Raw genomic sequence first — 25,891 nt, 5'->3', positions numbered from 1 at the left:
AAGTAACACAATCTATTAAACTGTAACATCTGGCCTACTGAAACATTGACTACATCAACATACACCGATTTGATTAAACAACAACATTGAAATGTGTTAACTAATATAATATTTAATCTGTAATAAGAAAGGATCGAAATCATAGATCGGTCTGAAAAGGTTTACACACAGTTGTTCAGCTTATGAAGCGAGAGAATTTTGAGAAGGAGGTAACACCCTGTATCTGTCTTAGAACTACTTTCATAATTGCGTCCTTGTGACGGCGGGAATTGAGCCCTTTTAAAACCATTATTAAACGTACAAAACTATTACATAAATAGGTAGGATGCTATTAGACCGTATACACGAAGAATGCTGGCTATATACCAGCACCAATCTTTCAGCTTCATACTTATACCAAACCAGTGCAAATTATTACGGGAAATCATCCAAAGATGGAGCCATCCGCGCTGGTAACCAGCTTTCTTTCTGTATACGTCCTTACCAGGTATTTTGCGCGAGCAAGGAAAGGGAGAACATAGTTTCACTCCTGCTCCTGCTTCGGTTGGCACCGTAAGCTACCGACTAACCTGAAACGATGTTCCCGCTAGCCCGCTCGCTCGCTAGATGGCGGTGTAACTAGCGCTTAAGGCTCGACATTACCATGATCTTTGAGCATGATTGTCACTAAAGAAGTGGCGTTAATATCCTCCAGACTCCAGAGGCCGCTTGCCCGGATCATGCCAATGTCATCACGCCCGCGAAAACCCACCTACCCACAGTTTCCCGTCCCCACTAAGATACACCCATAACTACGTCACCGAATAGCTGCTAACACACAACAAATTCTAGTGACTTTCCTATCGACTCAAGTCGACAACACTGGTGATCGCACTGCTGATGAGAAATGACGGTCTATGGCTGAGTATGAATTAGCAGCTATCGGTTCACTTACACATCTCAGTCTACAGGCCAGCAGGTACGCTAAGTGCTTTAGATTTAATTAGTTATATGAGATATATTCATTATATACAGTTAAACATTACTACCAATACCTAAGACCGCTTCTCGTAATTTTAGAACAATCTTGATGTTAACATGTCATCTAAATCCACTTCATTTGAGTCATACTTAGTTATATATCAAAAATATAGCTTATTGAATTTGGAGTAAGAGATGCTGAACAACGAAACACTTAAAAAGGTATCGCAAGAAAGATTCGCGATGCGGAAATTGGGTAGGGATATAGTACATTCGCATAATTTTGCAGTTGCTAAATAGAAATAAACTAGGAAATTATCAACAGAGAAATTCGCTCAGTGAGAAACGGTCTGTAAAAGAAGAAGTAGGTTTCGTTAAAGAAACGTAGTTCAGTTGCACATAATGTGAATAGGTACCCTACTGTGGTTAAACAACAAGACTAAACCTTGCACAATCAGTTACATTATACTCTAAACGCATGGATCCTTGAGTTGGCTTAGGCGTTGGATTCCTTGAGGTCGGTGAGCCTGGCGAGCTGGTCGGGTTCCAGCTCGTCGGGGATGGAGGCGCGGCCGGCGCGCGGGGCGGGCGGGGACTGCGGGGCGGGCGGGGACTGCGGCGCGGCGGGCGGCGACTGCGGCGCCGTGGGCGGGCCGGACGCGCCCGTGGATTCGCCCTCGGACGTCGAGCTGGCCGGCACGGGCGAGTCCTTGGCCTCGCGGATGCAGACCGCGGTTTGTTCCGACAGCGAGGACTCGTCGTCCTCGGGCTCGGGCTCGGGCTCGGGGGGAGGGAACGGCTGTTCCGGCTCCTCCATGACGGGCGTGGCGGCGGTGATCACGATCTGCGCCACACCCAGCCCGCCGTCGTCTGCCTCAGCCGCGGCCGGCGCTGGCGCACTCTCCTCCTCCTGTCGTCACCAAACACACGTCAATACAAACGTCAAACGAGCTGGTAAGTCATGCCTCAAGTTTACGATTTCAAAGTCATATTGTTTACTCTGGCTCTTGTTAAAAAGACTCAAAGATACTCATTAAAGGTTAAAAATAAGTTTTATATTAAGTATTCGTGCAGTTGCATGCAGGTAGGATAAAGAGTAATAGAATATAAGCTTCATGCATTGATGAAGGTGAAATCTACAATTTGCTTAAAATATAGGTTAGTGTAGACTGTAGGTATAGATAGGTGTAGTAGTTAGTAGTTTGGAGTGTGCTTTAGGTTGATACTTACAAAATAGATTAACATTGAGGAAATTCACAGACACCAAGTAGTAATAAGTACCTAAGTTGTTAGATATAATGTGTGAAAGGTTACAGATAATTATACTTAGATACTTTTAATTATAAAAAGTGTGTATTAAAATACTTAGATATTAATGAAATACCTATGCCAAATTTTCTAAATACGCATAAGTAGGTGGAAAAATATCGATAACACTGGTTAACGGTTGGGTAATGAATTGATACCTAAAATACAGGTTTGGTATGTCCTTACAAGGATGTATGCAAGTCAATATTATCATGATTTAATGACATGAATGGTTGATTGCGCGAATATTATGCATTACCTACGTTTTACAGCAAAGCTTTATCGCGGCATCAGGTAGGTACAATGCTTGTATGCGGTCAAAAAGCAATGGTAATGCAACCTACATATATTTTAAATGACATAATGTTGGGGAAGTTTACTTCAATGTTTACAGATACTCTAAGGACGGAGAGGAACTCGGTAACAAAGTAAAGATATTGAGGTTACAGTTTACCCACGTGACTACACTTCAAGCTCAAGCGGTTCCATAAGTTTTAATCCTCGTCTTTTGTGTGGGTATAAGTTCTAAGCGGTGCACTTAGGTACGTTGTGCGTAGTTATAATGTTTACACTGTGTTTAGATTATAACCTGCAAATATAATTTATTTTACTCGATGGTATTGTTAAGTTATGTAGAGTGAAAGAAACAGATGTTTGCGCGTGGTTAAATATTTTAGTGTTTTTGATTTTCGTAGTTTATGTAGGAGATATAAGTAGCTATCCAATTTCAAATAGCAGATATATACTTAACCTAAATAGCATTGCAAAAATAATAAAAAAAACCTAAATTTTACATTGAATAAGAAAGTGTCAATGTAAATTTAGATTCTTTTACACAGTAAGCTTGGTAGACTATATTAGCGTAACTTCAGTGCAAAGCAGTTTAGAAGCACACCTAAACATTGACCACAATAAACTGTGAAAAATTCAAACCTCTTCTTCAAAATTATCACCGATAACCTCATCAACTGAAGCATGTAAAAAAACCAAACGATTACAACACCATACATTTTATTTCACCAAAAACGATCACAAACAAACTATATTCAGCGATCCTTCTTCAGAAAATTGATAAATATTTAAAATTACTATTAGCCTGCACAATGGTTAAAAACTTCTAACATTCCTTGATATATTTTTTTATTGTTTACTACTTATATATTTTTTATAAGTATTACACGCAAGATTATCATCGTCCCTTTTAGTGAAAAAGTCCTAAAATCAAAATAATTATACATTCTAACAAAAGAACCCTCCTATATTCAGTGAGAGAAACCCTAAATCTTATCTGACGGCAAGGAGTTCCTTACCGAATATAGCGACGGGGGGGTGCGAGAACTGGGTTCCGTAGTGCTGCTGCTGCGGCCGGCTGAGCTCCAGGCTGAAGGAGTCTTCGTCGGGGTCGTTGAGAGGACTGCCGCTGTCCGGAGGCGGCGGCGGCGGCGCCACTTCAGGCGGCTTACTGTTGTTGTTCTCGACTAGCACTGCGACCCAATCATACTCAGTCACCATTCCCTAAGCCTCTAGCACAAGTTATCTAACACACTTCAGTATTTTAACAGGCATATTTTTTACCTATTTTTACGTTTGGTAAACGTTTCTAGACCACAAAGCCATTTTTTCAGACAATCATGCTCAATAGCAATGCAATGGTTTTTATTGCTGTATGTTGTTCAAATCCTTAATTTTTTATGACCCATTTATGTTTACGTTAATATCTTAAAGCTTGTTTGTTAAAATTCTTATTTTAAAAAATTTACACATAATACAGTATATTTACCTACATTCTAGTTCTTAAAGATACTGGCTGTATGTACTTATAACCTAAACGTGCACCATGCAGTTAAATTAATGTTAGATGTACCTATCCTACGCGCAATTACGATTCCAATAAAATTCTACCTTCAAATTGTGATCGTGCCATACATTAATATTAACCTTAGACCCTCAAATAAAAAATACCATGCCAATTTAGATAAACCACATAAAATATACCCAATCACCAATAAAGCCAACTATTGCGATTCACAAACCCACATTTTTGCTACTATTTGTCACACATATAGATATAATGGAATAAGGCACTGACTTGCTGTAATTCATGATATTTTTAAATATGAAGAATTATTATCAAAATCACATGGTATTACAACATTCAGTGACTAATTCAATGAACTGAAGACTGCCAAAAAATAAATATTGATCACACTTAACATTTTCAGTATTTTGATAAGCAAATTTCAAATCTACTTATTTACATTTTAGCATCTGTAAATAGTAAGCAAAATCCTGAAGATATAGCAGTGCTCATAGTAAAAATTTTTTTTTTTCTTACTTTCATCATCAGCGTTAGTAGTAGGGGGGGATCCGGGGGGTGAAGCGAAGACTGGAGGTGCAGATTCTGGTGGTGACCAGTTGCCACCGTCCCCAGAGCTTAGTGGTTCTCCATTCTATAAAACAAAATATGAAATATTTACAATTAAAAATAATAATATTTCCACAATGATATAGTTATTTTCAGGGTCATAGTATTTTCGTACCTCGTCACATTCCTCAACGATGAGGGAAGGGAAGTTGCCGACGACCCCCAGGCTCTCTCCACGCCACCAGCCGTCATCCACACCGTGAGCGTTGCGTGATACGATACGGATTATCTAGAAAACAATTGATTGTTTATTGAGTGTCAATTATAAATAAGCATAACTATTTCTCAAACATCAATAGAAAGTCTTTAATACCTGTCCTTCTTCAAGGTTGAGTTCATCACCACCCTCGGAATCGTAGTCGTACAAAGCAAAACAATACCCAATAGTAGGCAGGTCTAAATCTTCCTGACGTTTCTTTTCCTCCTCTTGTGTTTCCTCGGCTTTCTCTTCTGGTTTGGCCACAGGAGCTGAAATCACTGAGATTTGATCTGGTGATTGCACCACATCAGCGTCTTCTCCCTCTACTGTGTAGTCTACTGAAGAGAAAGATATTTGGGAGACAAGTCCGCTTGCGTTTGCGCCGGAAGCCTGTAAAAATGAAATGATGATCATTACTTCAGAAATTCCTTTTAATTATTTCCTCGACCTAGCATAGGGTTTTCTTCAAATACCTGTTCTCGTTCAACTTCAAGATAGTTGTGCGGCACGAACCCTTCTTCTCCACGGTAGTTCCTGGCTCGAAGCCACCCGTCTCCATCGCCCTCACCCACCACCTCTAGCTGTTCATGTTCGATTATCGACAACTCGTCAGGATTTTGGGCCTATAAAAAAAACAAATTACTTAGATGATATCATAGTTCTTTCAACTGGAAAAAATGCTTTTATAATAAGCTTACTTATATCCATACCATATTTTGTAAAAATATAAATATTAATATAAGTATCTATAATTATATAACGTACTGTGTATGAGTAAATAGCGGTGACGCTGTAGAGGGCTGGTGCGGGGGCCTCAGGAGCCTCGGCGCCGGCCTCCCCGCCCTCGGTATTGGTCCAGCTGGCTGAGGGGTCGTCCCATCCACTGGCAGTCAGCTGCTCCATGCGCTTACGCTCTTCTTCCAAGGCCGCTAAAATTTAAACATTAGTATTATTCTTAAATCCAAAATGTATGTCATCATCATTGATGAATTCTTTATATGTACGACATTTACCATCGACATCGTCATCATGATCATCGTCATGAGAAGTTCCAGAAGTAGTTCGCTGATGGCCGGAAGTGGTGGCCGGAGCCTCATTTTCTGTATTGTCACTGTCATAGAATGAGTCAGAGCTTGGCTGATCCTGAAATTTTTAAACAATATACGTTAAGTAGTTGATATCACCAATATAAGTCTTTCAAAATATAAGTTTATAGGCAATGAAGTCACTTACAGCATTAGACGCGTCAGTCCTGACGCTAAGCAGCGAGCTGCTTCGCGGCAAGGTCTCGACCACAGACAACAGCTCCAGTTCCTTCAGCCACTCATCGACAGGAGCCGCCCCAGCTCGCAGGCACTCCAGACGTGCCTCATACTTGGCTTTCGATATCTCAGAACGCCTGATGTTAGCACGAAGTTCGTCAATACGAGTCTCTAGATCCGGCCCGGTTTGATCTTGCGGATCCACCTGTGGATTACCAATTTTAAAATTAACAACAAAATATATAATTATATCTAATTAATTGCATACATAAAAAATATGGTTAATATCAGATACTTTCTAATTAAACTAACTTAAAGATAATTTCACCTTCTGTCCAGCATCTCTCATAGCTTGGTATAGGTGCATCTTCCTAGTGGCCTCTTTGACCAGCGCAGTCTCTCGGACAACTCTCGTGGCCCAGCGGCGAGCTTCCTGCGCCAGAGTCTGGATGACTGCCTCGTGTTCCATGGTCACCACATCTACTGGATCGTTGTCGCATGGCTCAAACTCATACTGGACGGAAGATTGTTACAAGTTAGTTTGATAGGTACATGGTGTATTCCCGTTCATGAATCGTTAGATAGTAATAAAAAAAGGTTTATTTTTAAATTGATAAGTAGAGCTTTCTATACTGGAAATTTATAAGCATTTTACTGTTCATCTAAGCAACTCCCTTTCACTTATCTTACCTGAATGTGCTGCTTCAACACCGGGTAGTACAAGTAGACGCACTGCAGGTTGTACTCCCTGGTCAACTGCTGCGCCTGGTCCCGGATCTTGCCGAAGGAGTGCTGCGTGGCCGAGCAGGTCAGCAGCTCGGTGCGACCCATCAGAGTCAGATACTCGGCGACCTTGTCGTAGACTGAAGACTCCATGCCTTGCATGCAGCTCTGGAGTTCCACCAGGAAGTAGCGGTTCTGCGGATCGATCGACATTTTGTATATGTTCCTTAGGAATCTTGGGTGATTCATTGACCGTAGTTGGTGTGAAATGAAAACTGTAGGCGAAACTTGGTCTATCAAATCAGCCGATTTGCATTGAATAATTCCTCAGGTGGATACCACAAAGAGGCAACCGTATTCTACTTTCCAGGCTGCCGAGCACACCACCTTTGACAGAGGGCCTTACTCAATACTCAATCATTTATTGAATCCATAAGTTTTACAGGTGTTCAATATGGGGGAATGTCGATGAATAAAGTCATCGTCCACAAATAGCGCATAGCATTAACAACACGGAAGCTCCATCTCACCTGATGAGCATTAGCAGCGGCAATACTAAGCAGGTAGTCGTTCCTGGCACCGGTAGACTTCTCCTCGAGCTGGTCGCGCCGGGAGGAGACCTTGGCGCTGTTCTTCTGCAGCGAGGTTATGGACTGGAAGAACGAACCCTTCTTCTTCTTCAGTCTGGGGATCGCGGGATTAGTGTTAGTAGGCTGCTCAAAGAGATGATGTAGGTATCTAAGTTACTATAGTGGAAGCTTAAAAAACTGCTACCCGCATGAAATGACCATGAAACTTTTTCATTGCTCGCGAGTATATTATATTGTAATCCTAACACAACAGTAAATATTTATTACGATACCTTACGTAAACAACGCTAAAAATACAAAGTCAACCGGGAAATCTTCTAATACCTATTACTCACATAAAGAATAAAGTAAGTATATAAAATGAAGATAAAATGTAGCCGAGAAGCTATTTTATTTCCCTACTAGGAAAGTAATTCCACAGATTAATGTTATAAAGAGTCTCCCTCGTCTCAAAGACTGGGAAACTGTAAAAGTGCGCCACCGCCGTCGTGGGAACACCTACGACTATCTTTATAAAATGAAAGGAAAAGATTACAGTCTCTTATACTGTGGTGGATGATATAAAAGGACACGTTCCCATAAAAGCAAATTAATTTTATGAAAATCTTTACCTAGAAACCTGGGTTGTGTTATTTATACACCTATACAAGAAAACTTGTCTAAGATCTAATAATGATGGGAATCTAGGAAAACCGTACGGATGCGTAAACATTACACCGTACCGAAACAATTACTTAGAGCGTGGGAGTCACTCATACCTGCAAATTCCCAATCGCCGGTGCCGCCGCAGGTATCCTATAGCAGATAGCGTGACGTCACGCGTGTTGCGAGCTCGCATCGCACCAATTCACAGTTATGTATGGGAGCCCTTAACCAGCAAAGGTGCTGTTTTGAGCAAAGAAACCAGCAAAATGGTGCTTATAACACAGATGAAACCACGGCCCTACGGCACCTTCAACTGTACTCACTTATACCCACGGCTCCTACAGCACCTCATCTGTACTCGCTTCTCCCTACACCCTTCCAGCCCCTCCCACTGTTCTCACTGCTCCCTACGGCCCTTACACCACACCCCACAGTACTCACTTCTCCTTACGGCCTCTACAGCATCTCCCACTGTACTCACTTCTCCCTACGGCCCCTTCAGCTTCTCCCACTTCTCCCTTACAGCACCTTCTACTGTACTCACTTCTCCTCGATGTCCTTGGCCTTGTCACGCACGTCGTGCGCCGTGTGCTCCTCGTCGAAGTACTGCTTCTTAGTCTTGTCGACGTCCTGCACCGTCAGCTGTAACTCCTTGTGCGCCTGCGCCAGGTGGTCTGTCAACTGAGGATGGGAGGAGTTAGTATGACGACCGAATGGTGTACTGGTTAGTGACCCTGACTAGACTGAAGGTCCCGGGTTCGATTTCCGGCCGAAGCAGATTGTTTAAACAAATATATTTTTCTCGGGTCTTTTATGTTAATATATGTATTTATCTGTGTCAGATATGTGTAGATATATCAGCTGTCCAGTACCCATAGGTTCAGTTAGGTCAGGTTCATCTCTATAGTAGCCGTAAATTACCATAATCATCCATCACAAGAATATGTGGACACTGGACATAATACATCTCTCTTCACCCTCATCTTACAATACTGTATCCTTGGCCTTGCTCATCAAGACACTATACCGGCTACCTGTATTACATAATATATTGTCCCTATAATTAATTGCTCGCTACCAAGCAATGCATGTGCATGTAATTTCGGTACCTCTATGAACCGGCCAATTATCAAGTTGGTTACAAACAGTTTAGATGAAAACCAATCAAGGTACCGAGATACCAACCTGTGTAATTGGATACGTCACAGAATGTAACACGCCTGCATTGGACATATGCATCCATAGACCCATTAATCCGCCTGGTGCGAATATTCTCTGAGCCCGGAGCTCCGATATATCAGTATAGCTACCGATCTCCGTCTTTGCATAGCATTTCACCGGATCGCTAATTGAAAATGGACCATAGGGGCTGGCTACATTGATAGGGCTATCGGTGTAGGTATTAAAAGCCTGTATAGTTATATGTTACAGGATTATAGCTTACAATTTCCGGTGCTGTGTGATATTGGACTGAAATGTGGGCTACTATGTATTCAGTTCACAAACGTACGCTACGGTTGTAATTTATCACAATTACTTACTACAGTAAACGTTTTTGCACATAGCTACTGAGGGAGATACCTGTAAGCTTTTGTATTTAGCTACTCCTATAGTAATATAAGTAACTCATTATTCATAAAAATAATATTCAATACTCAATACTCAATCTTTTATTGCATCCATAAGTAAGAACGTCTAAAAGGAAAGATCCTTTGCCTAACGGAGTATATGATTACTGAAGCGTGGGCCCAATGAACTTTTACGGTGCGTTGAATAAATATGCACCGAAAGTGTTAGGATGACTGCCGCGAGCGAGAAAGTAAATTTATTTATTTCAATAATTTAATCTACCCTTACAGCTAAACCAATTCTTCACTGGTCGCATTTGTAAAATAAACGAGTACATCGAAAGTACATGTAAAGTCATATCTAACGAGTTTTCATCCTGAAAACGCTGAAGGTGAAACCATACGAGTATCTACGCAGTAGCTAAGGCAGCGTTCCCACTACGCCGGACCGGCAGATCTGCCGCGCCGGTAAATCTGCCGGAAGAGCTAGTGGCTGTACAATTTATATGAAGCTATTCACATTATCTCGGGTCCGGCATTTTTGCCGAGCCCGGCATTTCTACCGAACGTTTTGTCACTACGAATTGCCGGTAGAACGACCGGGCCCGGAGTAATGTGAACGAGGTTGTGCCGGTATCTGTCCCCCGCTCGCCCCGCTCGTGCTCCCCTCGCCCCTGGATGTAAAATGAAAAGAATGGAAAATCTTTCCCGTAAAATAGGGTGTACCCAATGTTTTCTTTTATTTTGCCTTCTATTAAGATACCACCACAACACAACAATTTCGTCGTCCATTGTGCGCGCAGGTCCAAATTCAACTGAGGACTGTCTGAATTTCTTCCGGGATCCGATGTAATGTGAACACTCTGTCCGGTGTCCGGTTTTCGGCAGATCTGCCGGTCCGGCGTAGTGGGAACGCTGCCTTTGTGCCGGTATCTGTCCCCCGCTCGCCCCGCTCGTGCTCCCCTCGCCCCTGGATGTAAAATGAAAAGAATGGAAAATCTTTCCCGTAAAATAGGGTGTACCCAATGTTCTCTTTTATTTTGCCTTCTATTAAGATACCACCACAACACAACAATTTCGTCGTCCATTGTGCGCGCAGGTCCAAATTCAACTGAGGACTGTCTGAATTTCTTCCGGGATCCGATGTAATGTGAACACTCTGTCCGGTGTCCGGTTTTCGGCAGATCTGCCGGTCCGGCGTAGTGGGAACGCTGCCTAACAGTTTCCTTTCATTTGAATTTATAATGACGTGACGTGAGCTACCATTTTGAGTCCCCGTGCAAGGATTCAAGCTTGCACTGTAGCCTCGTGTCTGCAGCAAACACCCACTAGTTCCGACGTCTAGTTAACACCCACGCGTTCTAACATTGTTGCTTACAGTTTCACATATTACGTACACATACGGACTACTGAACATGTGTATTGTACAGTCAGCTTCGTAAGTCACAAATCATTTTGATGAAACCTCGATGAAACTTCTCGAGTAACATTCAAAATAAACATAACAACAGAGCTGAATAAGGAAACATATTAAGTATGACATGCAGCTCTATGTTTGTCTGAATTTTCATTTAGGTATCAGCAACTAGTTTTACTGAAATCAGAAACTGGTAATTTATGTATGTGTAGCCCACCAATCCCATTGGAACATCCTAGCCTATGATGGTCCTAGTATTCCTAAGCACACAACATGATAATTTTATTTTCTATAAATACGTTTTCTATAGTACGCATTGATGTAAATATTACTAAATTAAGGACCGGGCCGACCTCTCAATGAAATGGCACCCGCGCGCGCTGGCCCCAAAATACCATATCTGTGTCATAGTTTGTTTGAAATCATTGACTGTACATAAATGTTTAAATAGGACCTTAGATAGAAAATCGCGACAAAAGAAAGCACAATACCAATTTATGAAGCTAACTGTACTTTACCTGAGGCGATAGTTTTATTTATTCCATCGGTATTTGCCGAGTTCAAACGCGTGGGAGGTGACAACATGTCGCTTTGTAATACGTTGTTTACTTTACAGTATTTTCACAATCATTTTGTACACCTACCTATAACTAGGTGTAACACGTTGAAAATCTTGTGCTAGTAATCGGAAAGCTAATTAATTTTCTACTGTAAAGAAATTTTGACATGAAAAACAGATTGTTTTCTCTAAGGTGATTAATTCGATTTCTGCTTTGCGGATCGGCATACTTAGGTAAGCATACAGTTTAAAAATATATACAAACTTATCTTAAATTTTTAAACTCTTTTACGAGTAGCCTAAATTACCCCCATGAAAAAATATGTAGACAGGTATATCTTCTACAGAACGGGTTATGAATTTTTCATGAAATGGCTAGCTAAATCATCTCTACCTCTAATTTTCGGATATCACGGGTGCATATTTCGCGGTCGACGCGCTGTACGATTGGAATTTTCAGAGAACGCGCGACCCTGACCGGTTTCAAACCTGTTACACGGTCACCTGTTAGGTACTAGCGTTGTTTTGCATATACAGTTACTATAGTAGACGTATGTAAACCCGTGAGGCCGAGGCCTTATATTTTCAGACTTTCACAGACTGACCGTTCTGAATACTACAACTTGCAATATTTAAAATATCCCCGGTATAGAAGCCGTCACTATTACACTCCGCACCATTAAAATTAAGCCAATTTTCACTTCGGTTAAGAAAAACTTTCTCTGCCCTCTGCTGCTGGAGAAACTAGCCGGGGTGGCTACACGATGAAAAAGGAATAGATACAGTGTTCTCTCTCTCTCTCTCTCTCTAGTGTTTACCTTCTTGGCAACCTTGATCTTGTGCTGGCGCGGGGTCTTGGCCTCGTCCGCGATCTGCTGCTGCAACACCTCGACGGCGGCTATACGAGGAAGTAGGACAGATACAGTGTTGTGTTCTCTCTCTCTCTCTAGTGTTTACCTTCTTGGCGACGTCGATCTTGTGCTGGCGCAGGGTCTTGGCCTCGTCGGCGATCTGTTGCTGGAACACCTCGACGGCGGCTAAACGAGGAACAAGGATAGACACAGTGTTGTGTTCTCTCTCTCTCTCTCTCTAGTGTTTACCTTCTTGGCGACGTTGATCTTGTGCTGGCGCAGGGTCTTGGCCTCGTCGGCGATCTGTTGCTGGAACACCTCGACGGCGGCTACACGAGGAACAAGGATAGACACAGTGTTGTGTTCTCTCTCTCTCTCTCTCTAGTGTTTACCTTCTTGGCGACGTTGATCTTGTGCTGGCGCAGGGTCTTGATCTCGACGGCGACTACACAAGGAACAAGGATAGACACAGTGTTGTGTTCTCTCTCTAGTGCTTACCTTCTTGGCGACGTTGATCTTGTGCTGGCGCAGGGTCTTGATCTCGACGGCGACTACACAAGGAACAAGGATAGACACAGTGTTGTGTTCTCTCTCTAGTGCTTACCTTCTTGGCGACGTTGATCTTGTGCTGGCGCAGGGTCTTGATCTCGACGGCGACTACACAAGGAACAAGGATAGACACAGTGTTGTGTTCTCTCTCTAGTGCTTACCTTCTTGGCGACGTTGATCTTGTGCTGGCGCAGGGTCTTGGCCTCGTCGGCGATCTGTTGCTGGAACACCTCGACGGCGGCGAGGCGCGCTCGGGCCAGCTTCTCGTTCTCCTCCAGAACCGTGCGCCACACGTTCCACATGTTCCTGGAATCATCAGACAGCATCAGGTCACCAGCCCTCGGAAGGTTAATAGGCCGCGCTACATTTGGTGCTGTTATAAGATACACTCACGGGCTACGGGCAATGAAAAAACTTCCACCTGCCATTTTGCCGTTCCATTTGCCACTGGAATTATTTCATTGCTCGTGAGTGTATTATACTGAACAGAAAGCAATATCCAATCAGGATATTTATTTAGCGTTTTGATTAGCTAACCTACACAATTACACTTTGCTATAACTAACTAAATATAAGTATGTTCAAAACCCTGAACTTGAAAATCCAAAATAAAATGCAGAATTCCAGCAAACCTTGGCATTTACAAAAATAAAGCTTAAATGTAAAATGTATTGGTCTGAAACGGACACTTTTAGGGTGGGTTGCATCAACATCCCGGTTATCGTAATAGTTAAGGTTAAACTTAGCAATGACAGAGTCGTTACAGTTAATATTTTACTGTAACGTGTTGCACCATCAAATCGTCGGTCATTGTTAATGTTATTAGGGTTGCTATTCGTTTGAGACATAATTATCCCCAAAGTTATTGTGGGAAACGTTTTTATGTAAGGCAATACCAAATCTAGCTGTCGGACAGAAGCCGTCACAGAGTACATTGTAGCCGTCATTCTCTGTCAAAGCACTCAAAGTCAACATGTCATAGGAACTAAGTCTGTTGTTCCTCCAAATATTGACCAAAAGATTATCATCAATAAAACCCGCGACAAAGTAGACTCTAATAAGCCTTTATTAAGAGCGGTGGTAGCTCAGTCGGGTAAGCGCCCGCTTCTCACGCCAGAGATGTGGGTCCGATCCCGGCGCTGACATGTACCAATGAGTTCTTTTAACATAAGTACAATGTATACCATCGCTCTTACGGTGAGGAAAACATCGTGAGGAAACCTGCATATCTAGATTTAGCACATCTAGATATGTGAACCCACCAACCCGCAGTGTACCAGCGTGGTGGAGAAATGGTCCAAGCTTTGGAAGGCAGTTTAGACCTTGGGGATATGCACAAAGGTTCCATTCGAGAGAGCCAGGTGCAGGTACTTACACCCCCAGAGAATAGAATAGAAGCCTTTATTATTATCTTATTAATTCATTCTTAACAAGTTGAAATAAAAACTAACGATGTAATCTATTAAAATAATTATTTATTGATATCCTTCGATTATGCTCATCATTCCTGTTAACTGCATAGACAGGTTCCTCTTCATCAGATGATGAATCGTCATAAAAAACCTAGCTGGTGGTACAGCACATAGGGTCTCTATTTTGTTTACATAATATATTATGCAGCTATGCCGTAGCCACAATAAAGGGCTGCACTCTTCTTAGTTCTGTCCTTATTTTCATTGATATATTTCTGTATTTGAGTGATTGCAAAATTTCTGAAAACAAGGTTATTCAATTAAAGAGTTACGTAGGTTACTTTGATATTAGATTGCTGCGCTGGACCGGCAACCGGCAGGTAGCCGGTAGTGGCTGGATAAGGAAGGCCGAGGGCACAGTGTTGTTTCGCTCCTTGGAAGAGCCCATGGCTAGAAGTGGACGCTTATTTGGTGGTGAAGATGATCATTACACCTACAACATAATAATAGGTGCACTTACTTCGTCGTTGGAGGCAGTAAGAAAGGTTCTAGTTTTAAAGCCAACACACGAGCCACATTTTTGAGACCTGGAACCTATCCAAGAACGAGTTCTCATCCCAAGTTGCGAATCTATCAGTTCTCTGAAAGTACACCTTTCTCTTCATATTTCGTAAGTTCCGTACTTACTCCACCTCAATCTCAATTTCTGAGGAACTTGTTTCAAGCACTATTTCACGTAGAAGCGACATGATAAGAATAATTGAATATTAATATTTGTACGTAATACTGTTACTTTGAGGTTATACAACGGGTTTGACAGCTACCTGACTTTAACTTTAACAGTAACCGGCCAACATGGGGTGGTTATGGTTATCGTTAAAGTTATGACGTCATTTTAACCATAGTTGAATGGTGCAACCAATTTTTCGCTTAACCGATGCTTTGACAGACGATGTGACGTTTGTAATAGTTAAAGTTAAATGGTGCAACGCACCCTTAGTATCCAAATGTCAGCAGCTAAATGGAAGGCTCAATTTATCTGGCTTTATCTAGGTCGTCGATTTATCTCGATGTAAATGCTCATGGAATCAAATAATTGAAGAGTTTTACTGGACCGAAGAACCACAATTTTAAAACCTACTTAAATATTATTATAGATGAGTTATAAGTACCTATAATCGAAGCCAAAATCGTGTAGGTATAGTCGGGCAAATTAATAAATATTGTCGGTTGTTTTATCTTCGGTAAGCTTATACTTATTATGTTATCAACTTATTACCTACATTAATCTCAACAGGGCTGTCACCCCTCAGTTCACTAATAAAATCAATAAATTAATACATAAAACAAAACAAACATAACAAGGAGAACCTGCGTATCAATACATAGTTTTATTTATCAGCAAGACAAGTGCTGCTTCGGAGCTCGGCTTTGATGCCATGTGCAGGCGAGCTCTAGCTAAAATAAGAACCTATTGTATTCAGTCTATTTCTCATTTGTTACATCCAACGATGTCTGACCCGATTCGATAGCTGCAATCGACAGTGAAGGTTAGACTTTGTTTAATTAAAATATCATATTATGGTTTATAATATATGTATACCGATGACACTATTTAGGTACATAACTAATTGATTAATGATCATGATCACACGTACAGTCCGTAATAATCCAATGGAGGACATGGGACGGCCCAACATTGGAGGTTTATTGCCTTAATGGGCTGGAGATATCACGCAACGGAGAGCAAATATCTGTCTTTACACCAATGTTTAGCCTCAGGCAGCCGGGCAGCGAACCCGGGACCTACTTTACAAGAAATTTGGTATACTTAAGTTAATAATATTTCTTCCATTTAACACTTATGAGATAAACCCAACTGGAGAAGACCAACATGCCACCTAGTTCTCAAGTTACTAACTAGTGTAGAGTCCGAAGTGACGAAGTAAAGACTAAACTTATTTCAAACTACTAGTGCATCGTACCTACCTACGCTACGCAAAGGAAGAGATAAACATAATAAACAACACGTGACGATGCTACAAGAAGGGGGGTCATATTTCTTTGCTTCATACTGTACGACTGTTATATACATAATTCGTACGAAATAAAATAGTTTAACATACATCAATCACCTGACGTCATGCACTACAATGAAGTTAAATGTAGTATACTACAATGAAGTTAAATGTAGGGGTCCTATATACTTACGTATACCTACATAGGTATAAAGGGAATTCCCTTTATACCTATGTAGGTATACGTAAGTATATAGGACCCCTACGGTTGAAAAAATATATGTTTTAACAATAACTCCTAGCGTTTGTTAAGTACGTTTGTTGTTACAACAACTATCTAAATATTAGAAATCTAGTCTGCATTGTATTTAAATGTGTAAGTACGACGTATGCTCCATCATCATTTATCTTACTTTAGAGAGAGCAATACTCATTTTTCAGTTAAAATATTTTCGCTTCTTCCTATCAAACCAGCTTTTAGTCAGATATTGATGGAGCATAATTACAGCATACGGAGGTACATTCTGGACCGACGACCATCTATAGACAGGTGGCCGAAATGGCTGAATGAGGACGGCCAAAGACAGAGTGTAGTGGCACTCCTTGGGAGAGGACGTCCATCAGCAATAAACGTCCATCAGTCAGTGCACAACACGGGCTGATGATCGTGATGATACATTCAAAATATATCTTTATCTTGTTTATCTCGACAGTTTTTTTCATGATTCCCCATAGCTTTTATGATTGAAGAAGATAAAGTAGGGATATTCAAAATAAAAATTACTTATTAGCTTGAGTTCCGTATGTAAAGTTCTGGTTAGCTATTAGGTTATGCCAAAGGTACATTGACATATTATTTCATCAAGAACATTTTTCCCTTATACCTATCTATAATATAATATTTTCATTGTGAATAAATTGTGGACACAGAATAATTTGGAGCAATCATTAACCAATTTTAATACACCATTACATGGTGTGGTTATTGACCGCGACGGGTTGGCTGTATGGCGGTGCGAGTAAAATACACCGAAATACCGAGTGCCCTTTCAATATAAACCGCTGCTTTTATCTAGGTACTATTTGTATGAACCTATTAATTGTCTCTTTTATGAAACCGCATATTTATTAAGCTGTCGTTTGCAAGCACAGTTTTAAGTTTTTTTCTTTTATTATTGTTAAGGAAATATACAGTGCAGATGGATGCATTAAAGCTAAAAGTTTATCCAGCATATAACCAACAGACATAAGCGGGAGATTACGTGTAGGTAGAAGACTAAGCTAATGTTCCTAAGGGTCACCGCACATGTATAATAATATTAATAGAATCGTAACGCTGTTTGATATTGAGCTCGCGAACGCCTTCGCGAACTCGCGTTCTAACTACTGATTGACAGGAAAAAATGAGACGTCCCTCCATCCTAAAAAAACCCCTAATAAAATCGATTTTTGAAAATGCAAAAAAATTGTCATGAATAGTCACAATTATCAAAAAAATTGTCGTATCATACTTTCAGATTTATAGCTATATGTTGGTGAGGATTATAGCTGGTGCCTCCAGCTATAATCCTCATATCTCTCGGGAGCAAACGGTAAGGCCTACAGACTTGGTTAAGGTCTCAAAAAATAGTCGCGATCCCTTTACGTCACGGTTATACTATTAAATGTGAGTGTGCGTACTTGTAATGTTGATTTGATGTGTGAAATGCCTGGAACCCTGTTCGCCTTACGTCTATCGACGGTCGAATGGCGTAGTGGTTACTGGCCCTGACTGCTATGCCGAAGATCCCGGGTTCATACAATCCCGAGCACAAATATCGGGGCAGATATTTGTACTCGGGTCTTGGGTGTTGATATATATATTGAATATGTATCTATCTATGTATTTGTGTAGATATATCAGCTGCCCGATACCCATAACACAGGCTCTGCCTAGCTTGGGGTCGGATGGCCGTGTGTGAGGTGTCCCCACATATTTATTTATTTATATTTATCTATAGTAATGTCATATTAATATCAGCAAATAACAATAACATTGAGTTACCTACATCAATAATAATAAAAAAAAATCGTATAGAATTCTTACAGTGAATACAAGAAAATGATTTTCATATTTGCAATGCGATTCTTGTGAATTTCTTTTCAAATAAATCTTACAGGTAAATTTTATACTCGTGACTCTGGAATCGCTTTGTTGAGAAATCGAATAAGATTTATTATTAGATTCAAAGAACTTATTTATAAATATCATGTACAGATACAAGATGTTGCAAAAGTGGTAAGTATATGTATATATACATTCTGTGTAAAAAGTATCGGGACTTGATCAATAAGACAAAAAAACGCGAGTTTCCGAGTTAAGGTAACGGGTCCATATATCGCGGTATTCAAAATGGCGTCCTTATTTCGAGTTATATTTATTTTCATGATTATTACTCATTTTAATAGGTTTGGATACTCTAAAATTACATTTAATCGTTCATTATCTTTAACTGAAACTACTTGATGTAGTAAATATGTTTAAAATTGCCTAAAATTACTAAAAACTCATGTAATGTGCCGTGAGGGCGACGCCGCCATGTTTTTCATACAAACGCGACCCGGCTTACGTAAGGCCAGCCATATTTAATAATTGTGTTTTTTAATATTTATACGACGTTCAACTTTGTAAATAGTTTATATTTAGTTTATTATATTCTTATACTTACATTAAATTTAAATTTTAACTCTTTTTAAACTAATTTAACCCCTTTAAACTCAAAAACAAAATACCTCGGTATAAGGGCCTGATTTTTATACGTTGTTCCTAACTCCGAGTTACCCTCGGTATAAGGAAAAATACTATGTCATGATTTTTAGCTTATAACTTTACAAATAATAACATTTGAAGTATATGCTTGATTACATAATAATAATGATGAACGTGACAAGCTTATAACCTAATTCGGCGGTACAAAATATCCTCTAGGAATCTTAATATGACACGATAATTGTTGACCCAAAAATCATGGTTACATAGAAAACCTTAACTTAGTATGTATATTTGAAATGATAAAAAACAGTGTTATTTCATCGCTATTAACGTAAGTGATACATAATTTTACCAATATTTTATGTATGATTTGAGTAACAAATCTATGTTGTTTCTAAATCGATAATTTGATAACTCGGAATATGGATTATTAAAATACTTGCTGAACCCCTAATATGGAGTATGACATTTTACATAGGTAGGTACCTCGGAAATCGGAATATGACTACATCACACCTTCGCAGTGTCATCCGATGCCGTCATCAAACCATAAAATCAAGATGAATTAGCGACTTTCTTCCTAAATATAAAAGGGGTGTGGATAGATATGCCTGACTTTACGAAACTACTACTAGATACTACCTACTTATTACTCTTTATAAAAGAAGAAAGAAAGAAATTTGTAGACGTAAAACTTTATTTGGGTGAATAAAATAACACACACGACCGTGGAGTTTTTATAACACTTATATACACAATTGCCTAATTTCATTTCTGTATTTTATTTCCATTATCCTTCTACTTCGAGGTCTGATGGCCGTTGTAATATTGTTATCCCAGAATTCCCAGATAAATGAATGTCCTGTATACTGCATTTCATGTTTGGTTTAGGGGTCTGGTTGATTTTTTCATTTTCTTGTTGTTGTCACTGAAAAATAAAGTAAGTAGGTAAATTGTATGGATAGTTGACAGAATTATGCTTATCCTTATAAGTTGGTACCCATTTTCACAAAACTTAGTGAGTTTAGAAACGAAAACGCTAGAACAAAAACCTAGGTTAGTAACTAAACTGATGCCAAATTACTGATAAAAACATAAAAATATTTCCATTTTACGTAATTTCCTAAAATAATTCGCACACAAGCTTACCTTATCGATTTTCCAATTGCATATTGCAAATACAAACATAATAATTTAATAAAAGATGTTTGTTTTCTAATGTAAAGACTTAACAAAAATACTTTCAAAGAATAGCGGCAAACTTTTCGGCGGAAAATTGAACATGGCGCCGGCGCGCCTCCAGTCCAGCGCGCATGCGCCATAGAGATGTACCTAGTGCAATGTTCCTTGCTTCCGACCTATGCTTGAATGAAAAAATTATCGATGCTGGATCGATTCCTGGGTAGATACTTTTATTATAATCATATTCGTTTATGGTAAATACATTAGGTACTCATCGGAAATTAGTACTGATAAGGTATTTGGCTTTTGTAAGTATTCGATACTTTTCCTCATCCCTTACACATCTACTTTTATTACGTATCATCAACTTTTAAACATTTAAGTAAGAACATAAAATATCGTGGAAAAATTTTAGACCTTACTTAGATAAAAACTATAGTAAAAAATGTTTAAATCATTCGAGTTCAATAATCGATTATATTCGATTACTGTCACTATTTCATCAATTTACCCCATCTCTACTCTATTTTTTTTTTAATCGCTTGGAAAAGTCCATAGAACATCATAGAAGCATTATGAATATTTTTTCTAGCCAATGTTACCAGTTGCAATAATGAATTATGAAAATGTTACATAAATAATAGAAATTATCACGAAAACCAATATAAATGGAGAGTATTTAATTCTTTTCATTATTTTCAACTACTATTTAGAATAATTAAATTTATTTGGAGTACTTTAGGGTTAAAAAAGTATATCGATATTTTAGATTGTAATTTCCTTATGTTCATGGCCACACTCATGGAGCCACTGACAGGACTAACTCGGAATATGGAACAGGCTACCTCGGTATATGGAAGAAACCATAATCCTACCTCGGTATAAGGGCAAATCGACATGTGTAATAAATTATATTTTTTTAAGTATAATTAATGTGTTATCAATGAATCTGTGTTAAGAAATATAAAATTTAACGTATATTCTTACAGAAGACAATATTTCACATCAATATTGATGGTTACAAATGCTTATTTTTCTTACTTACTTTCAAATGTTGTTATTTACCTCGGAATATGGACCCGTTACCTTATGTTTAGGAAAAATCGCCGCGAGTAATAAACACAAGTCTGAAAACAGCGTTTAAAAAAATGTTGTGATGGTTGGATATTTCGTTGGCGTATGTGTATCGTTTCTGAAGGAGCATACCTACTTTGCAGCTGATAAAATAAATGTGGATGAATAACAATATTTTTTTGTTTTATTTATATAATCCCCATTCTTTTTACACAGAGTAGTATACTGAGCAGAAAAGGGATGACTCAGGAGGTAATTTTAACGAAATTTTGCTTTACAACCATTAGAAATTAACACAAACTATATTTGCTTGTCCATAAAAAGTAACTTAGGGGCCGTCCATTAATCACGTGAGGCTCAAAGGGGGGGGGGGAGGGGGTACTGAAAACCTCACGAAACATCACGAGGGGGAGGGGGGGTTCTCGTTAGACATCACGTGTATTAATTTTTTGTCAATTAGGTATTTCTGAACCGATATTTTGGATGGCGCAAAAATTTTAACGATTTGTAGTATGACCTATTTTTTTTCTAGTCAAAAATTGGATTTACATAGACTTCCAAAAAAATACACGTGATCCAGGGGGGGGAGGGGGGCTTGGTCCCAAACCTCACCAAATATCACCAGGGGGGAGGGGGGGTCAAAAAATGAGAAAAACTACCTCACGTGATTAATGGACGGCCCCTTAACCAACGTAAAGTTTCAATAAAGAACAATATTTTTTTCGACACCTGACTCACCGCCTTTTGGCTTAATATACCACTTTTATTGCAACATCCTGTATAGCAGATTAGATCGCCCGTAGGTAAATCCGATTGACTGAAAACATTATATTCACTGAACTTATAAACTTCCTAGAACACCTTTTCACAAAGGTTACTGGAAATAGCTTTGAAAGCTTCAGAAAGACTTGTATGATCCTACTTATGTTACCGTGAGACACCTCATGCATTAGTCTATATTGTAATCATATCCTTATGGTCAGACGCATTGAGTGTGTTTAACAATACACGTCAGAGAGACCACTCTGCTCGCTACTCAACAAAGAGGACAAAAGGTTGTCAATTCAGCAGAATAAAAGTGTAAATCCATTTAATAGAAGGTGCATTTTCTTTTGTTCCTCGTAGGAAGGTAAATGAGATTAAATTGCACATTGAAAGCTGTGAATTCCGAGAAGATGCTGGTTCGTACTGTAGTACAGTTGTGTAGTAGTACGTCGTCAGGAAGTCAACAGGTTTGATTAAGAGTTGTAGGTATAACGATTATATTCCTACATAGAGTTGCTCGTATATATCAAGCCCAAACAAAACTTAACTACAGCTTTTAAATGAAAAAAACAATAATTGTGTTTAATATTTGTATTGTTTTAATTTCAAAATCAAAAAGTTGAAAGTTCTGATAGATCATTAATGTTTCGGTCTAGCGTCTGTTTATGGCTGGTCCAATCAAAGCTCGCTTTGAGTGAAAGCCGTTGATATAAGCGATTACAGAGAGTTTGTGAAAGCTGCAAAATGCACGGTGTATTTCTAAATTCAAATATCGGTAGCTGAAATTCAAACGGCTAGAAATGATTGGACGGGTCAATTTAATTGATTGACGATTTATTTTATGCTTTTGCCCTAGTTTGGTTTTTATGTATGTAAATTATATTATTAGTAATATTTGTACAATAAAGATTTAAATAATAATAAATTGTATGTATTCAGTTATGAATAAGTAACTGATCTGGTTGTCAGCTTTGGTAAAAGAAAAATATTTTTATTTTTTACATTTCCTTTAGTAACTTGATAGATTTCCTGTAGTATTCAACTGTAGTATTCAAAAAATATTGAGTATGTAATTACGCATTTTCACACTGATGGCAATAAAATATTAGATTTTATTTGATTATTGTAAAGTTACATAAAATTTAGGTATAAGTAGGTAAGGATCATAGCTACCATTGCTCGCACACTGCACACCCGTTGTAAAGCGCTGGTTGGAGAGGCAGCGGCGGCTAGTAGCGACATACTTGGAACCAGTCCAATCCCACCTCATATACACTCCCTCCGCCACTAAAGCCTTCTCAACCTGTGTTCAGGACTAAAAGAGCTGACCCTAAAATCCTGTATAAGTACAGACGCACGGGGTACAAGACGCACAAAAGAAGTCGCTCACATCACGTGACGCAAGGTTTTTGTGATAACGCCCCTAACGCATCCTCGGTTTTAGGCACAGATTGGTTTTAGGTAACATTACCACGCATCCGTTTGTTTTATCTCTTTAAAATATTCTCTAGCAGACCAGACGACCCCGAAGCCCTTGGCCCTATTTCGCAGACCAAGTATAATTTTAGCTTGGCCCCGATCGTTTCCAAATTTATTTTTCAATTTACGAAATAACGTGGAACGAATAATCTTATAATAAGTGATGGATTAATCGAGTTGCTGGCGGAAAATAAACCTTTTTTGTGTAGCAATTTATACAGAAATTCGGGTAAGCTTATTACTTATTACCTTAAAATATCTAAATTAAACTTACCATTTCTCCTCTGCCCCGTCCACCTTGATGTCTGGAATGTTGGGAATCTTTTTGTTCAGGTACGCAGACGATATCTTCAGTAAAGCCTGCAAAAATTATGATATTGTTAAAATATATCCGAAAATATAATTATGATAATAGTATTACATCGTAGTTCTTTGTGAAATAACTCGAAGTACCACTAAGCGAAGCATTTTTATTGAAAAGCTCTTCTGAAGTTGATCTGTTTTCACAGAAAAGCCCTCATCTGAACTTATCGGAATACTTTTTATTAAGTACACCTACTTATTTCCAAGTAATAACAAAAGGTAAATAACAAAAACGTAATCCGCTTACTGCTGATGGAAAGTAAGGTTCTTTTTGAATAATACATATAGTTTTTATACTACAACAAAGATATATTTGTAATATCTGAACCATAAAACTATTAGATCATATTTTATTATTAATTATTTCGGTGTCGTGATGTGCGTATCTAGAAAATATCTTTATTGTATAGTCAATAAAGAATGAGGTTGCAAACGCTATTTTGTGATCTGATTATTGTTATTGGACTCATATTTTACTCATGGTTATTTAATTAACTTTTTGTTAGACTTATTCTACTCTAACAAAATAATAACCCAGTGAATATAAAACCGAAATAAATGAGGTATGGTTGGAAAACTATAATTTAACATTAGCTAAATAGGGCACAAATTGATTGATATACATACTTAATGGATGCTGGCAGGTATTTTATAATTAGAGTTTGCTAACAAACTTTGTTTAATGGAGATATTAATGTATGATATACACCGTCAGCTAGCTCAGTGAGCGAGTTTTCAGAAAGTACCCCTTCACACTACCTACTTCGGTTCACACAGCGAACTAGCTGAACCTGAAACAATATTCGCCAGCCTAGCTCGCTTGCTCTCTAGCTAGCGGTGGTGTTTGCGCTTAATTTATAGCTATATTTATCGCTTTGTTACAAACCACAATGTATTGTGTTTCTAGTATATTTTCCACTAAATATGAATGTTGCTTCTGTTCAAATATAAGTATACAAAGCGGAATAATTATGAAATTCGGAATAATTATAATTACGAGTATGTATTGATTTTCAGAGTTCATTTCTACTGAAACAGACTATGTTTATTTAAACACTGTTGATGGCGTATATCTTAATAGTCTATCAATTATATAAAAATGTGTTAAATGTTCCGGATAACTCAACAACACCTCACCTGAACAAATTTTTTTTTACATTCCTTTTAAATGTTCGTTGAAGCTCAACTATGGTTGTTACGGAGAGAAAAAACAACCCTTTTATTTTATAAACTAACTTAAATGTAAAGTTAATTTAAACTTTATTGCTATCAAATACGGGGATAGGGACGGGGACAGGGACTTCCTTCACGGGGAAACATTTTAAGGCAAAGCAAAGCTCGCGGTAATCCCTACACCCCCTTTCGGTTTGTATTATTCTTAATATATATACCTCATGAAATTAAATAAAGTAATATCGCACGAAGTCCCTGGCTGTGGCGTCACTAATGGATATGTCCAATACATCCATGCGTGTATTTCAGTAAAAGGATTGGAAGCGCATGCACCATATCCGCCGGATATTGGCTTCTATATCTCACTGTACTTTCCCTTCAGTCGTACTATACCTACCACAGACGTAGATGTCCTTTACCTACGCATAATAAATAATATAATGTTCTCGTATTGAGTACGAACACCAACAAAGAAAACACAAGCAGCACACATCTGCATTACAGATATACGTATCGCACCTTTAGTACGGTAAGCAACCCCAAAAATGTTTTAACCCAAAATTCTGAGTGCAACAACATAAAAGCTGACGATGGCGTGAGTAAAACTTTTACTAGAA

The 25,891-nt window shown here is 38.9% G+C and overlaps 1 protein-coding gene across 7 annotated transcripts in view; it reads right to left on the bottom strand.

Annotated features, from left to right (window-relative positions):
* The window catches only part of LOC105380192 (protein nervous wreck), a 45,641-nt gene continuing 19,750 nt past the window's right edge, over nt 1-25,891 (bottom strand). For 2 of the 7 annotated variants that reach the window (XM_048632467.1, XM_048632469.1), the window contains exons 3-18: nt 24,013-24,098; nt 13,218-13,362; nt 8,657-8,793; nt 7,408-7,561; nt 6,845-7,072; nt 6,483-6,668; nt 6,126-6,359; nt 5,906-6,035; nt 5,658-5,821; nt 5,366-5,515; nt 5,007-5,282; nt 4,809-4,922; nt 4,604-4,718; nt 3,579-3,752; nt 3,202-3,236; nt 1-1,870 (exon numbers count right to left, since the gene is read on the bottom strand). In XM_048632467.1, coding sequence (XP_048488424.1) covers nt 1,457-1,870; nt 3,202-3,236; nt 3,579-3,752; nt 4,604-4,718; nt 4,809-4,922; nt 5,007-5,282; nt 5,366-5,515; nt 5,658-5,821; nt 5,906-6,035; nt 6,126-6,359; nt 6,483-6,668; nt 6,845-7,072; nt 7,408-7,561; nt 8,657-8,793; nt 13,218-13,362; nt 24,013-24,098 — 2,742 coding nt within the window. In that variant the 3' untranslated portion in view covers nt 1-1,456. Of the gene's footprint in view, nt 1,871-3,201; nt 3,237-3,578; nt 3,753-4,603; nt 4,719-4,808; nt 4,923-5,006; nt 5,283-5,365; nt 5,516-5,657; nt 5,822-5,905; nt 6,036-6,125; nt 6,360-6,482; nt 6,669-6,844; nt 7,073-7,407; nt 7,562-8,656; nt 8,794-12,613; nt 12,698-12,756; nt 12,826-13,217; nt 13,363-24,012; nt 24,099-25,891 lie in introns of those variants that run through there. The other 5 variants (XM_048632468.1, XM_048632472.1, XM_048632470.1 and 2 more) reach the window with 5 other exon arrangements.

This window comes from Plutella xylostella, chromosome Z, assembly GCF_932276165.1.
Source record: "Plutella xylostella chromosome Z, ilPluXylo3.1, whole genome shotgun sequence".
NCBI lineage: Eukaryota > Metazoa > Arthropoda > Insecta > Lepidoptera > Plutellidae > Plutella > Plutella xylostella.
This window is presented reverse-complemented; position numbering and strand designations above follow the sequence as displayed.